Source organism: Pelecanus crispus, chromosome 5, assembly GCF_030463565.1.
Source record: "Pelecanus crispus isolate bPelCri1 chromosome 5, bPelCri1.pri, whole genome shotgun sequence".
In the NCBI taxonomy this organism is placed as follows: domain Eukaryota; kingdom Metazoa; phylum Chordata; class Aves; order Pelecaniformes; family Pelecanidae; genus Pelecanus; species Pelecanus crispus.
Window position 1 is genome coordinate 23,123,828 of NC_134647.1, and position 16,245 is coordinate 23,140,072.

Here is a 16,245-nt window from a genome sequence, read left to right on the forward strand (position 1 = left end):
AAAGAAATTTTTTACAATGAGGGTGGTGAGGCACTGGAACAGGTTGCCCAGAGAGGTAGTGGAGGCCCCATCCCTGGCAACATTCAAGGTCAGGTTGGACGGGGCTCTGAGCAACCTGGTCTGGTTAAAGCTGTCCCTGCTCCCTGCAGGGGGTTGGGCTAGATGGCCTCTAAAGGTCCCTTCCAACCCAAAGCATTCTATGATTCTATGATAAGCAGACAACCATCTACTAGTTTTTTCAGTCATCCCACAAGCACGAGGGCTGCCTCAGGAGGAAAGCACCTTGCAGCTTACAGCAGTTCTGTTGGTTTTTCCTGGCTTTTCATTAGTGTCCTGATTTTTATTCAGTCAGTAAAAATATTTTCTTCTACTACTGAGTAGTAAAAAAAAAGTGACAGCCAGATGCATAATGATCAATTCAGAAATGCAGTTGCTTACCTCTGCCAGGTTTCAAAGGAAGTGGTAAAAAGTAAGTCTATTCCTTCTACTGCAAAGGCAACAAAACGTATACGCATCATGTGTGTGAAAGACAAGCGCAGCTAGCAGTCATCATGAGGTAATGGCAGCTGTAGTCACAACATGGCTGCCTCTGAAAATGGGCTGATTTGCAGAAGTATGACCACTCCACAGTTACTGCTCTACAATGAACATTCTCCCGGCTATTCCACTTTTTCCTTGTACATCCAGTATCTTGTGCCTCTTCACACAAACCCTGGCTGAGCATGATCACAGGAAGCCTAGTAACTGGCAGATGGTTTTGAAACATGATAAATAAACCAGCAATGCTTTTCACCACCAGTAGCCAAGGTGGCTGTCACTCTCTGAAGACTTTTCTTGGTCTTGATTCTTGGTTTCAATTTTCACCCTAATTTTGCTCTTTTGTACACTGTCTTATTTACAGAACAGGCAGGTTGGATGGTTTGTCTAATTTTGTTTTATTTTTGTTAGCAAGGGCTAGTCCAATGCATAATGCCGTAATAATAAATTTCATGAATTATCCAGTTGCTAGTAAGTGCCTATGTCTGACAGAAGCATTATTTTCTCCTCATCTTGTATAAATCTTTCAGGTATCCCTTCCAAGTTGCATTTAACTGGAGTACAGGTGTTTCAAGGGTCTGGGTGGCTGCCAGACCTCTAGAACTGGTCTATCTTTTAAGTATGTGAAGATGTTCCAGAAGGCTGAAAGCCATACTTCTGCGCACGCCACATCACAGGGGAGAAGCAGCTGGAGGTTCCTCACTGCACAACACCCTCCCCCGACACAGTCACCCACAGTACCTCTGTTCTGAAAGATGGAAACAGAATGGCTGTAATAGCAGTCCTATTCTTAGTAAATCTGCATTTCAGTTTCTTGGTTTCACAGTACAGATACTGTTTGATCCCTATTGCTCATTCTGTCACATGCTGGAGGACAAACATAGTTTCCAGTAGATGTGCTGCCTCCTCCCACACAGTCAAGAGTATTTCCAACAACTTCTTCGTACAGTTTTATGTCTGCCTAAGCCTCTGTGCTATTTATTTAGCAGATAATAATGTAGTTTTATGCCAAAACTGTCACAGATTCATGTACTTGAATAGCTTCTAGATAATGGGAGATTTTAAGCATCCTTATCACATCTTCATGGCCCACTGTGACCTGCCTTTTGCAATCCCTAACAAATTGGGGATCAAATCTCTTGCCACCTGATGCCCCATGGCAAGCCTTGGTCCAGCTGACTCACAGATAAAGAGATTTTTGAAACTAAGTATTCCAGGATTGCAGGAAGTTTAATGGCACATAAAGCATTTGTATAAAAAGTACTTTTGACTGCATGTCTGACATCACTGTATACCATATAGATGCCTTCTCAGATATCCTAGCTGTTCACCTTTTGTTGACAGGACCATAGAATTCCATTCAAAGTGAGGAATCTGTAGAACAGAATCATACAAACTGAGTGTTAACACTGATATAAGCCACATACCATCTTACAGCAAAGAAAAGGCTCTCTGATATCTGTTGTTCTCCACTTGAAGATATTTTATCACCTGTGTCCTTCTAAAAGCTAGGCTTATTCCAATACTGAAAAGATAAATTTCTCAATGTAAGATTTCTTCTTCATGGTTAAGTACAGTCAGTTTGCCTCCAAAAAGCAGCACAGTTGCAGAGATACAAAGCAGATGCCCACACAATACAGGCTATGACAACTCCATTACACCACCTCCCACCTTTTGAAACCCAAATCGAGAGAAATATCACAGGTCGCTATAGTTTGTAATGTTAATGTATCAAACCAGAACGGTGTATCAGTAGCATAACATGTACTTTCAGGGCAATATGAGAAAGGATGATTATTCTGTTCAAAAAAAAAAAAACAACTTAAGCTTAAAGAAGGATTCTAGCTAAAATTAGAGTATGTGAGTAATTATATGTACAGGAGAATCTGCATTCATGAGCTTCCATTACCCAAATGTTTCTATGCTGGTGGCTGTGAATTACCTCTGACCACCAGTCTTCCCTGTCACAGCACTATCACTGCAGCAGACAGACAGCTGCCGTAACTGTCTATCACTCAAGGAGGGTATGTTCAATCTTTTTCTAGTGTAGAAATCTTTGGTGAATTGAACTGAAACTCTCATTTCACTTTTTCTCCTTTGCTCAGGCTGTGTCAAGATCGCTAGTTTGCCTGCAGTAAACTAAGACTGAGACCTTTTGACTTGAGTTTTGCTGCAGCCACTTTCAGAGAAGGTGCGAGTTCTACAAAGTACTTACACCATCTTGAGCACAGCTTGGAATTTCCCCCATAAGTACAAAAATTGCTCTCACCCAGTAGATGCTTTTATCTTTTTATCTGTTGCAAGGAAAATGTATCAATCTGCACTATTGATACAATTCAGAAAGGACATAAAATACTGCCGACTGCTCACCTGAACTACCCGGTACCCCAGCATTTCCAGGTGCCGTTTCTTCACTGCAGGTTCTCCTTTCAGGTGACGTGAATCTTTGCTAAAAGCTTTTGAATCAAGAAACTCCAAAGCAATTCTGCAAACAAAAAAAAAAAATACGCATTTGCTTTCAGGTCCTACCTGAATAGTGAGAAGTGGTATTTCTAATTCAGTACTGATAGTTGCAGCAAGACTATTACTAGATGAACCTGTCAATTCGTAGAAAATGAAAATGAAATGACTCCCTGAAACTAGACAAAACATTTTCCTCTTATTTGTCTAGAGATACTTGAACATCAGGTGATTTAAAAAAAAGCATTTCCTCCCTGCATCTGTTTTTGTTCAAATGGCAAAAATGGCTAACCAGCCTTTTCAAGGCTTACAGCTGAAGAGGTGGGAGGAAAACAGTATTCCAATCTCATGAAACACATTTCAAGAATGCCCTGCCTGCCCTAGTGTATGGGGTCTGGCTGGGACGGAGTTACTTTTCTTCACAGCAGCCTGTATGGTGCTGTGTTTTGCATTACACACCAATGTGTTTGTGATAACATGCCAATATTTTGGCTACTGCTGAAGAGTGCTTCCACAGCATCAAGGCCTTCTCTGTTTCTCACTCTGCACCCGCAGTGTATAGGCTGGTGTTGGCAAGAGGTTGGGAGACGACACAGCTGGAACCTCAACTGGCCAAAGGGATATTCCACACCATGTAACATCATGCTCAGCAATAAAACCTGGGTGGGGAGGATGAAGAGGGAGTGGGGGGGATGTCCTCGAAGCAGCCATTGCTCTGGCACTGGTCTGCTAGTGGCGAGTAACTGCATTTGCAACAATTGCTTTCTTTTCCCTTTTTCTTTATTTTTTCTTCTTCTTTCTTCTCTTCACTTATTAAACTGCCTTAATTGCAACCCAGGAGTTTTTTTCCTTGCTTTCCTCTGCCCTCCAGATTCTCTCCCCCATCACACTGCAGGGGAGTGAGCAAGCAACTAGGTGAGGGCTTAGTTGCCAGCTGGGGTCAACCCACCACACCTAGGAAGTCTAAACCCCATAAGGCTTTGGAAAAAGGAACAGAAAAATAAATAGCCTAGGGGTTGCAACAACCGTTTAGGACATAAGCATCAAAAACCTGGTCTAAATTTGATCTAAACTTGGAAGCTTGGAAAAGCTAATGTGCAAGAATTCGATGTACCAACCTCTGAGCTCCTGGTGGCAGAGCCTTTCTCCCTTCATCCTTGACACCATCTCTCAGGTGTATTCCCTCCACATCATCCAAAGGTATATTCTGAGCCATATAGGAAAGAGGCTTTTTATTTTCATCCAGGACACACTCAAAATCTGTGAGCAAACAGAACAAACCTGTTTACTGACAAAAATAAAAAAGGTGAAATAATTTGATCTGTACAGTGTTTACTTCTACAAAAACTAAGTGATAACTGTAATTAGAGACCCAACATTATTATGCAGAACTTTTTAGAAACTGTATTTTATACAGCAATTTCTTCTTTGCAGTATCTTGTGGCCACATGCCCAGGGGCTTCCTAATCTTGGTGATAACAGTGATATCAGAGGTCTTCTTAACAATCTTTAAAGGATTAACTTCTCACCTATTTCATAGTAGTATGGTGTGAGAACAGATATTCTTGCATAATGGCTCCCTCCTAAGATCTCTGCCAGCATTCTGTGAACATGCTGTCGCAGTGGATTTATTCGGTTACTGCCTACAAAGAGAAAATAAAGAATTCATACATCAAAACTTTCACAGCCAAATTTCTGAAAATAGCACCGTGTGACACTGCATTTTTGACAGCCAGCCTACTGAATTAAAGCTTTTCCACAGATGCCTGGTGTTATTCCATCATAATTCAGAGACCACGTGATCATCTTTTGGGTGGAAAGTGGCAGGTGCCTATTAAGCATGAATTTCATATCCAGACTTTCCATCCCAGGATTTTTCCCATTCACATACTACAAACACTTTAGTTTCAGGTTTCACCTGTTGGATTTTGTTTGCTTTTAATTGTGCTTAGACACTTAAACAAGTATTTACTTATTTTGCCTCTATCACAGGCAGACCACACTGACACTTGTCTGTCTGTTGCAGATTCTTTAATACCTTGCTCCATTAAACATCTTCAGTCTCAGAGATAAAGCAGCTGAGTTCGATGGATAGCAAAGCAGATCTCCCCCACGGGAATTAGTGGAGGAGATACGGAGTTTGCATTAGCTGGATTTTCTGAACTGATCACTACTCTGAAAGATCTCAGCTGCTACACTTGATCACTAGCCTACTTCTCCACCTCTCATCCTTGATGGATCTTGATTCTTCTGAGGAAGATGACAGCAGTGAGTTCAAAAGGTGGCAGCAAAAATGTTCACCTTGAAAAATTTAAGTCAGATGTTCGGTCTTGTAAGTGAAGCAGGGATCAAAGTGACCCATCTCCTCCAGTAGACAATCCTGATGATCCTTTTCCTGCCTCTCCATCCTCCATGCCATATACACTGTTTCTGTGTATGTAAATTTTATTTCTTATGAAGAAATATCCCATCTCTGTTACATTAATTCTCACGGGGAAAACTGCTTTGCTATCTGTCGCACTACTAAGCAGTTGCACTTTTCAAGAACACATACTCAGCAGATAGTGGGCTGCGCCCTTCTGAGCTTCTATTGTGTGCTAGTGTCAACATGACAGTTTTAGAAGAAGTGTCTAGCAGACTGTCAAAAATAGACTATTACTAGTAACAAGGGCAGCTTTTCCTCTCCTAAATTACTTACTTTTACGAAAGACACGTTGGCAGTAGCGCTCATGAAACCAAGGGATGTGAAACTCCGGGCATTCCAGACAGACTGCTCTGTTCAATTTCATGAGGCGTGAGCGGACCCTGTGCTTTAGGGTATCAGGCAGGACTAAGTTAAACAAAATAAGGAGGTGTGAACTGAAACGTGAAAAATCCAACACACTGAACTAAATGGCTACCTCTGAATTCTTTACTAGAGATGCAAATATCTGTACACTGTGGCATTTATAAAATTCATGCTGCAGAATCTTAGAAAGGTTCTCAAAATCCCTGAGGAAAAAAATGAAGAACAGTTTTGCTCAATATTAAGAACAACAGCAAGACAGAAGAGAGAAGCAATGTAAACTCTTTTCTATCATTTAACTTTTAATGAAGTGGTTGAAGGCAAAACGGCAACAGTACATTGATAGCGAACAATGTACAGGTAGAGAGGAAGGAAACAGTCAAACACTCACTCTCTTATTTAGAGAGAAGAGACTGGTAGGATTCATTTCTTGCAGACAAGAATCCCACATTATTTCTTGAGCTTTGTGACTATTTCTAGTAATAAATACCACGCTCAGGTAATTTTATTTCCGATAAAATTGAAGAATTATTAAATACTGAGTGCAGTAAGTTGACCGTAAAATTTGTTTTTAACGAGCTTCTCTCATCTGAAATACAAGCCTGTACTTTTAAAACAAAGCACAAATTTTTGTTCATTCCTTCCCTTTTAGCACTCAAATAATGACTAGATTATATAGAGGGGTCTTTCCAGAAAACTGAATCATATGAAGAATAATTCTACTTTGCAAATCATATATAGGTCCACAATTCCATTTTATGTCAAATGCTATATAATCAGATTCATCAGAGAGTTAGATATCTACCTTCAAGTTGAGCATCCAATTTGCTTAGGAAAGAAACATTAAATATCTTCGTTATCAGAACTGGAGGAAAATACCCAGCCACTGCCAAAACATGACCAAGCAGCACCAAGTGGTGAGTTTCAAAACAACCTTTAAAACCCAGACAGAAATTCATATTAATACATGACAAAGTTGAAGGGATTTGCAATGCCCTTCCCCTGACCTCCCATATCATCCAAGTTTCTCTCTTAACGTACTAAATGAACACACAGGCAGAGTAAGGACTACCTCTGCTGACTGCACCAAGGTGTAAGGTAACTCTTACCAGGTCTTTGCTGGAGGAAACTAGTCAGTCTTAAAAAAAGGTAACTCCACAATATTTCAGTAGACAGCAAATTTTCACAGTTCTGTGAGGCTGTATCATCAATCAATAAAAAAAAAAAGTCTCTACAAATTTCCTCTACAACTTAGCCGTTTCTTTGTCATGAATCACAAAATGTACCCTGTCCCCAAATGATGATTCCTTGGGGAACACAACAATTCTATCCAGTAACAGCACAGTGAATTAATCAGAATTTTCACTTGCTTTTACTACGCTCAAGATACCTTGCTAGTCCTTTATCAACAGTAATTTTTAAAGGGTGAAATGATGCTAGGAAACCCAACAGAAGCATACATTGAATCTTTGTTGTGGTTTAACGCCAGAAGGCAGAGTATTAGTAGTAACATACAGACAGACTTTTTTCTTTGCTTAAAAAAACAAATGCCATTCTATTCCAATTTTCTTTTGTACCAATATCTTCCACTGATACTCATATATTTGGTGTCAGAATGTCTTTGTCTAATGCACTTACTCAAGTTAGAAGTAAGATGTTGGATACAACTCTCAAAGAACTCTTCATTGGGAGGAGGGTCATAATTCAGAGCAGAGAAAAGGAAAAGAATAAAATAGATTTCAAAGGGGTGGATCTGGAAAAAAAGACATCCTAAATTAAATCACTGCAAAACATCCTCATATTGCTTTACAATAAAAAAGAAGTTTATAATTCATTCAGAATTGGGAGATTTAAGGCTAGGTGAGCTATTTTCTAATTCTTTTTTTTGGTCAACTTTTCCTGGAGAAAAATATAAAAAAAATAAAATGCAGAAACCATTACAATTGCAGCTATGGCTAAAACTTAAAATCTGTTTCATGTAGATGATCCAAGTGTTTCTGTATACTTAGATGTTAAGAAACTTTTAAAAAGGTTTCCCATTAAATGCTCTTAAAGAAACTAAGCTGTCATAGAATAAAATCAAAGATCTATACAAATACCAGACTGAGAAGAAGAAAAAAAATAAAGACAGCAAGAAAACACAGTAATTTTGACCAAAAAGACAGCCTTTTGGGGAAATCCCCACAAGAATAAGTAACGTAAAAGTATACATTGTGTGATGTGACTGTTTGTAAAGAAGTTAAAAAAAAAAATTATTTAAGATGGTCAAATATAAAGCTGAATGCAAAAGATTATGGTTGACCCAACACTGACTGACTGAACAATAAAATAAGAAAGGAAAATTAAAGAGATGTGCAAAATAATATACATGGAAGCAAAACAGCTTTGAGTGAATACAGAAAAAGATGAGCTCCAAATCAAGTGCGCTGAAAACTCTTAGAGACACAGTGTGGACTGTGCTCTGGAACACATTAACTACTAACCTGTCCTTTCTTACTGAATAACTTACACAGTAGATAGAAAGAAAAACTGTAATACCTTGCCTATATTTTCAACAGTCACAGAAGCTATTCTGTCAAGTAATGAAGGACAACGGTGGTTTGTTTTTATGAGAAAAAAAGACAACTGTAATACATTTGCAGGTGTTATTTGGTCTATCAAGCGTTGACACATGGCCACAGTTTCTTCACTGAGGACTTCTTCAAACCACTCTCCATTCACATGTGGAAGTTCTTCCAACAGAAGATTTAAGTTGTTGGCTTTCTGAAGCCTCTGAAATCCACAGTCATTTAGTTTTCGCAGAAGCTTTATACATAGCTCAGAACTGTTTTGCCAGTGCAACTGGTCATAATGATTCCATTTGACAAGAGCTGTAGCAATGCAATTCAAATGATGGAGCCTGCATTGAGGCAGAACTGCTGCTGCTTTGTTTATAATGATTCCCTCCACTTGAAAGGAAGGAAGCATGGCCAGAGCACGAATTATTGCAGCAGTATCAGCAGGTATGACACTAGATTTTAAAAAACTGGAAGAGAGACAGAAATAAAAACAGACCATCAGTACTGACGAAGTGCAAATGTTTAAAAAACCCAAATAAATTACATGCGCAAAAATTCTATTTTAAAAGTCAAAAGCTGCACATCAAATATAAAATAAGTAGAATATTAATGACATGGTAGAAATTCACGCAGTTAGTGACTACCATCTTTTTTCATTGAGATTAACTTCCTCCTTCTAATTTATTCAAAATTGGAAAAGGGAGGATGACAGGGAGCATCTCAGTCAGCTGGTGAGCCTTCAAGTGTTACTGGTAAACACAGAAGTCCTTAGTAAGGGCAGAAGGTCCACCTTTGTTAATGGAGTCTGTGGGTTTCTGGGCCTGGATAATTTCTGGTCCTGGGGAGCACCAGGTTCTGAGGTGCCTGAGGAACATGAAGGCATCATCCACAAAAAACATGTACAGCCAGGGCACTGCATTCCTGCAGAGCCTGAGCAACAGAAGCAACAGTGGCAGATCTCTTCTCCTATGATTCCAGAAACAGTTTCCCTTTCTATGTTGCAAGTCTACAAGTCAGAGAACTAACTAGACAGTTCTTCAATCAAAAGAAGAGTACTTCTGCTTCACACTTTCACTTATCCCAACCATGGCATTCTTACTCTGTATTTTTCATGACCTGTTCCCTCAAAGATCAAAGAAGACATCAATACCTACCCTTCCTATAAAGTACCAATCAAAATTTCCTGTTCAATGTCATATTGCAGCAGCCAAGGAGCAAGGGGCAAAAAAGTCTTTTTAAAAGATAGCATATCTATTAGCAGATACTATTGGGCCTATAGTCAAGACAATAGCCACTTCCTATCCTCCAATTTATATGTTTAATAGAACCAAATACTTTTAACAGTTTGTTACTTCTTCATATTTCAGGGAAACAAAATAATTTAACATCTTAGCTTGTTATTTAAAATATTAAGTAGACAACTGTTTAATACTTAAATAGCTACATTTCCAAGAATACACACTTACCCAAATAGTAACATTTTTAGTTTGGCAAACAGCTCCAGGTTCTGGCAATGCAACACCACCAAGTACTGCGTTAACTTTACCAACTGTAATACATGATAGCTATCCAAGTGTTTGTGCAGAATAGAAGCCATTCTGAATACAAAGAGAAAAAGATGACATGGTATTATGCTAATACAGAAGGTACTGCAAAACCCAACATCCCACATGAAGAAGGCGTGTCCTGTGGTGCACAGTACCTAGGTGGAGAGTTGCACACAATGCACTCCTCTTCACTCCTGTTTTGACGGTGTTCCACTAAGACACAGCAGCCTCTCTCCACTCAGTGAATTGCAAAATGAAAGCCCTCATCACAGCAAAACAGCTATTTCACTCTAGTAATTTCTGATACAGATTTTACAATCAGTTAAATTTAGAGTGGATAAGAATGGGATAAACTAGAACAGCATCCCCAGCTTCAGCACCACTGTACTCATATTATAATAGTGGTTGCTACAGCTATGTTGGTCTAAAGCTGCAAGAAGGGGCTAGATTTGTAGGGAAAGATAATACCTTAAGACCTTCTTTAGACAGTGAGATTCAAGGAGAAAAAGTATGAATTCACCTGGTCTTCCCTTTAGTACCACTCGGCTCCACAGTCCTACTTGTCCTTTCTGTTCCAAGGATCTATTTGGTTCATACAACTACATTCAATCCAGTTATTGCTCACAACCTGCATTTAACGTCTGCATCTGTGACATATCTGACGCTACATCTTCTGTGCCCAACACCTGAACTACTTTTCCCTTCATTGTATGAAAGATATTACCTTCCCTATAAACAACGTTCAGTTTATAACTGTAGAAAATCTGGCTGAGGTTCTTAAAGATTTAAGACTTAATAGTTCAAAGTAGGGCACAATGGCTTTTGAAGAAACAATTCACACCTGTAACGGTATCTCCTAGATAGGACACATTCTCTGCAACCTACTACACTCTCATTTGTCTCATGAGTTTACAGTAACTGTTAGAGGCTAAGTTTATTCAAATAGGATCATGTATTTGTAAATAACCCAAAAATTATATTACATCAACTCGGTAGGGCTGAGATGCCCTTCTATGAAATTCCTAAATTGCCTCAATTACTTCTGGGTCAAGCTGTAATATTCTAAAATCTGTACTAGCTAATTATATATAGTGTATTTGCATTTGTGTGCAAGTGACTCACTCTCCACTCCCAACTTACTGGATATTGTATCATTATCCATACTAAATGGAAGTAGTTTACCTAGAGAATACAACTTCTTAGTAGTATCAAAAAAATTACTTTTTGAGTAGATGAGAATTTCTGCATTTCATTTTCTGCATCGTCTTTAGTATTACCAATACTTGCTGACTGCTAAATTCTTCTGCCATGCGCACTGCAGTTACTAGCAACCTAAAGAGGAAAAGAAAAGATATATTTTCCAAAGAAAAACAGTTGAAAATCTCCAGCAAAGACTGCAGGCATTTTCTTTGTCTAGGAGAGATAAAACCAATAGACTACTCCAGGAAATACAGGAAAACAAATTCCCACATACTAGAGACCTTTGTTCTGTGGACCCTGCTTCTACACAGTTGATCTGTATGGCACAGATAGAGAGACGTAAGTGTGTTAGATCAGTACATATTGCTCTGATGCTAGAAACCAGCAAGTCCAACAATTCTGAAAGTAGACAAGAAGTAGGGAAGGTACCCTAAGACACTAAACAATTCACGATCAATCAGCAAGCCACAGATAACAGAATCAAACATGAGATCAACTGGTTCCGGGGCTAATAAAGCCAATGATTTTTTCTACCTCACACTGATTTTTACCAAAAATAAAATAGTTTTTTAAAAAAATCTAGGAAAAGCTTTTGGAACTAAGTCAGCTATGGCAAAACCAACACAGGCTTGCAGTATATCTAGATCTCTGAATAGAGGCAAATGTTCATGAAGTCTGAAAATATGACTAATTGTAATTAATACAGCAAATTCTGCCTAAAACTGCAGACTTTGAGAGACCCATGACTAATACCACCCCCAAATAGGTTTTTGTAGCACAAGAAAAACAGGCAGAGAAAAATCTGTCACATGATACTATGCTCTAATTGTTAAATAAATACTGAAGTGTTCCCTGCTGATGACCTTTCATATAGAATACTATGCACAGCAAACTGGGATAGGACAAAACTCAGGCTGTTTCAGCTACTGCCAGTCTTAAAAAGGAAAAAGCAATTCATACCACTACATATATTTCTTAGGGGAAAGACATAAAGTTTTTTACTACCATCCACTGTGAAAGGAAGGTTGTAGTCTAAGAGTCAGAGCTACAAGATGGTCTTGCATAACAGTATTCACATACCCTTTGATTACTGGATCCAGCTTTCTATGCAGCTGTTCTAACTGCTATGACAGTGTTTCCATAATGAAATAATACATTGCTACAGTTACAACTAGAAAACCTAATGCTCAGATCACTGAAAGGCTCAGAAATGCCTCCAAACACTGGTACATTTTTAATTTATGTGCAAGACTATGTATATATCTTAAATAACACAAAATCGTTAATAAACTTACCTTTCTCTTAACTTGGATCCTGCCATAGGCCCAAGAGCAAAAAATAATTTTGCAAAAGTTTCAGGATCATAATAATCATCGATAGTTTCAGACAGCAGCTGTTTAGCAACCAAGCGGAATTCAGCATTTTCAAAACCCAGCTGCTCATACAGTCCACAAATAAGACTAATATTGTGTATATCAAAACAGGAGGCACTTTTAAGGAAAATCTTGTTGCATTTTTCTAGCAATGGATGATATCTCAGTTTAACGTTTTGAAGAAACTGTAGTATTCTTTTGGCATAGTTGAAGTCAACTTCGTCTTTTTCTTCCAAGAGCTGTCCAGCCTTGTGTAGTAATCGATCTCGAAAACTCTGTGAGATAACATCAGATATGCTGATCATCAAAACTGACAAGATCCTAAAAAATTCAAAAGATTTTACACTTACACATTGAACATGATAAGTAATAAATTTTAGATTTCTTAAATAAACTACACAAAGAAAGGAACGTTAGTCAGGGTCTTGCTGGCTTCTGCGTAAAGAGGAATTTTAAGTCTATCACAGAAAAAAACAGATGAACAAAATCCATTTCTCCTACTAAAGTCAAAATTCTGATTTCAGTGAATTTCTGAAACAGTTGGGGTTTTTCGACTGTCCCTTACAAAGTTGTATGCGATCAAAGCGTTTGCCTAAGGCAAGACCCTGACTTGCACGATTCAAATTTGCAAAAAGATCTTCAGCCTTCAAAGGAAACTAAAGAAACGCAAACACTTCTCAAGTGACAGGATGGGGAGAAGAGTCATTGTCACTGCTAAAGAAAGAATCCCTTCCTAAGGGAATAAAACTTATGACCACAGGGAGAGTAATTTCTGTAAAGAAATGCAGTCCTATTCAAGAGTTGCATAAGCAGGCTCATCACATCCACAAAAATAAGTGTTGGGACTGCTTGTGCTGTGTGAAGCAGAAAAAAGGAAGAGCAGCCTTTGCTATAATGGCACAGGGGCAGCAGAGGCAAGAAAAAGAAGCTTGGACTTCTTTGACTAGGGGTGGGTTTTAAGTAATTTTAGTATTAGGGTAATGCTAGCAAGAGAATCGATTAATTCAACTTGACAAAAAAAACCCAAAAGGTCTGAAGATAAATAAAAATAACATTGCTTTAAGACTCCTTATTGCTATCTGCATTAGTAAACTAAATCCATGTCACAGTAGAGAAACTATCAATGTCAAGGAAGAAAAACATCTTCTGGTTACTCAACAGCCTCTAAATTCTCAAAAAAGTCCATGTAAAATTTAGAATCAGGACAAAGCAATATCTGCTGATTTTCTACTGTAAGTAGAACATTAGTTTTAATTAAGTTAATTTAAACCAATTTAATTAATTTAACCAATTTAAATTGGTTATAAAGAAATTCTTTGCAAAATTGTTGGGAAAATGCCTTCACATAAGCACACCTGTCCATGAAAATCAATGCATGAATACAAACCCTCTCTTTCCCACAAACTCCAAACCGAAGAAAAGCAACCTCCAGTTGAGAAAAAGGGAAAGCAAAGGCAGCCCAATAATTGTGACATATTGCTTCACCTGCTACTCAATTTCATTCTGACACTCACCTTATATCCTGTATAGAATCCAGCTTCATGTCCACAATATGAGCTACTTTGCCAATTATGGGACTGCAATGTCTGCGTTGCTTGTATAAACACAGTGCAAATTTAGACAGAGCCGGCAAACTAAGCCTGTCAAGACATCACAGAAGGACAGACAGAATATTTAGCTTTTATTCCTAGTGAATAACTGAAGACAAAAATCTACTTCAACAATTATATAAAAGACAAGGTTATATTCAAATTACAAAACAAGGAAGCAAAATATCTAAGCATTTTCTGTTTGGTCACCTATAGTGGTACCTTGGACTTCACCAAAACACCTAGGTATTTCGTATTAAAGCATATTGTGCATATGGAGCTCTACAAAAATCAGAAGTTCTTCATTTAACCAGACCAGTGTAAAAATTCTGTAAAGATTACATTCTCAAGCCATGATGTGAAATAGCTAAAATGAATGTGAGCAATTTATTATCTGAATGCCATTTTGTGTTCAAACTACACTGAATTTATTTACTTGTCAAGATGCCCCAGGTGTTAAGCTGGGAGAGGCAATTCTATGATGCTGGTGCCAAGACTGACACTAGCTTCTGCCATTAACCTGAGATTAAAGAATTAAAATTACAGTATTAAAAAAAAAAAAAAAATCAAAACAACCCAACAAAACAACAACAGCAACAACAAACTGCACAAAGGGAAAATGTTGATGTTTTAATACAAAAGGTTTTTACTAAAATTGAGATGAGCAGGGTTCTAAACCATTTAAGAGTTGGACAGCAAGCACGAAGATAAAACTGTAAATATTAAAACCTGCAATTTACTTCAAACACATAAATCTACACAGACAATATATTTCAAGATCTTAAGTGTCAGTCCCCATTGTTGCAGTATCTGAACCTCTCAAGCATTTGTGTACCAAAGCCCACCAATACTCAAAGCCTCCATATGTATACAAATAATTTCCAAAACCTTCAAAAATACAACTGACATTTAAAATACTCACATGTTTAAAACATCTTGTAAATACTCTTTGAGAACTCTGTGTAGCCTCATGTGAAGCAAATCACACTTGGAACTTATACCTGTCATAAAGCATAGGAGTACAGTACTTGCCTTTCTAATCTTTTCCATGCTTCTGTAACAAGCACTTCTGCTAGAGAATCATGGTCTTCAACATTGAGCCTTCAGAAGAAAGACATAATAGTCTGAAGTTCGCTTCAAAAATTATAAAGAACTAAGACATATGTCCTTTCATTATTTAGGATAATCTTTTACTTCTCTATCGCTCCCTCCATTCAAACAGATTATAAACATTTGTGCATTAATAATCGTAACTCCAGTTACTGGAGTGCAAAACAGATCAATTCTGCCTGCATCTCAAAAACTGAGGCACAGGATGTTAAGTTGTCTGTGTCACACAGTCAGAGTATGGAAGCTGGGACAGGGCAGTCTCCCAATCTCCTTATAGGATGGCTTTGTAGTCAAAATTCTCTCTCTTTTTATTACCAAATACAAAATGTATAGATGTGGAATTCAACATAATGCTGCTTACCTCAGAATACTATATAGGGTGTCCACTATGGCCTCATCTTCCATGTGTTCCACCTTGTTTTCTGCTAAAATGCAAAGGGTAAGAAACTGGGAGTGATTTCTTATATAGTCACTAGTCCTTAAGAGAAGTGGCCTCTTCTTTTGCAATTGCCACAGCATGTTCAATGCAATTCCCACATGTTTTTCAGAAAGCCTGGCCTTGTTCCTTCCAATGAGGCTGAACACTTCATCTTCATGGGTGCAGCTATTTATCTGGCTCAAAAGCAGATCACTACTCAGAGTCCGAGCTTGGTAATGTCTCAGCATAAACAAGCAAACCTGCCTCAAACAAAGCATTTTGCTATGCCTACCATCTATCTTTAAAGTGTCCAGAAAAATTCTTCTTTCACTTTTCACAGTAAACTATGTTTTTACAAAGAACAAACTCAAGTATTTGAAAAACAAAAGATCATTTTTCTCTCATCCTGTATGGTCACTGTATTAAGAAGAATTCAATTCTGAGGTACCTGTAATGAGACAGAATTAAAGCAGTTAAGGACAGTCATAACTACTAGCTAAAAAATGTCACTACCTCTAATGTTCTGAGTAAGGTAAGCTTGAGAAGAACCTACAGCCTGAATTCTTCTCAGAGAAGCTCCCAACGATGAACACTGACATGCTCACAAGCACTAAGAAAATTTAGTCCACTTGGTAAGTTTTCAAAATTAGGAACCTGCCTTTGAAAGG

At 38.1% G+C, this 16,245-nt stretch overlaps 1 protein-coding gene across 1 annotated transcript; it reads right to left on the bottom strand.

The window, feature by feature from the left end:
- Nucleotides 1-1,821: 1,821 nt before the first annotated feature.
- Nucleotides 1,822-15,855, bottom strand: FASTKD1 (FAST kinase domains 1). Its single transcript, XM_009493596.1, has 14 exons — nucleotides 15,521-15,855; nucleotides 15,082-15,150; nucleotides 13,975-14,100; nucleotides 12,383-12,781; nucleotides 11,109-11,219; nucleotides 9,807-9,938; nucleotides 8,321-8,807; nucleotides 7,421-7,535; nucleotides 6,588-6,716; nucleotides 5,696-5,827; nucleotides 4,527-4,640; nucleotides 4,116-4,257; nucleotides 2,908-3,022; nucleotides 1,822-1,911 (listed from the first exon to the last, which is right to left on the bottom strand). Exons 1-14 carry the CDS (start codon nucleotides 15,853-15,855, stop codon nucleotides 1,822-1,824), a joined length of 2,496 nt encoding a protein of 831 aa, XP_009491871.1.
- Between the last annotated feature and the right edge of the window lie 390 nt (nucleotides 15,856-16,245).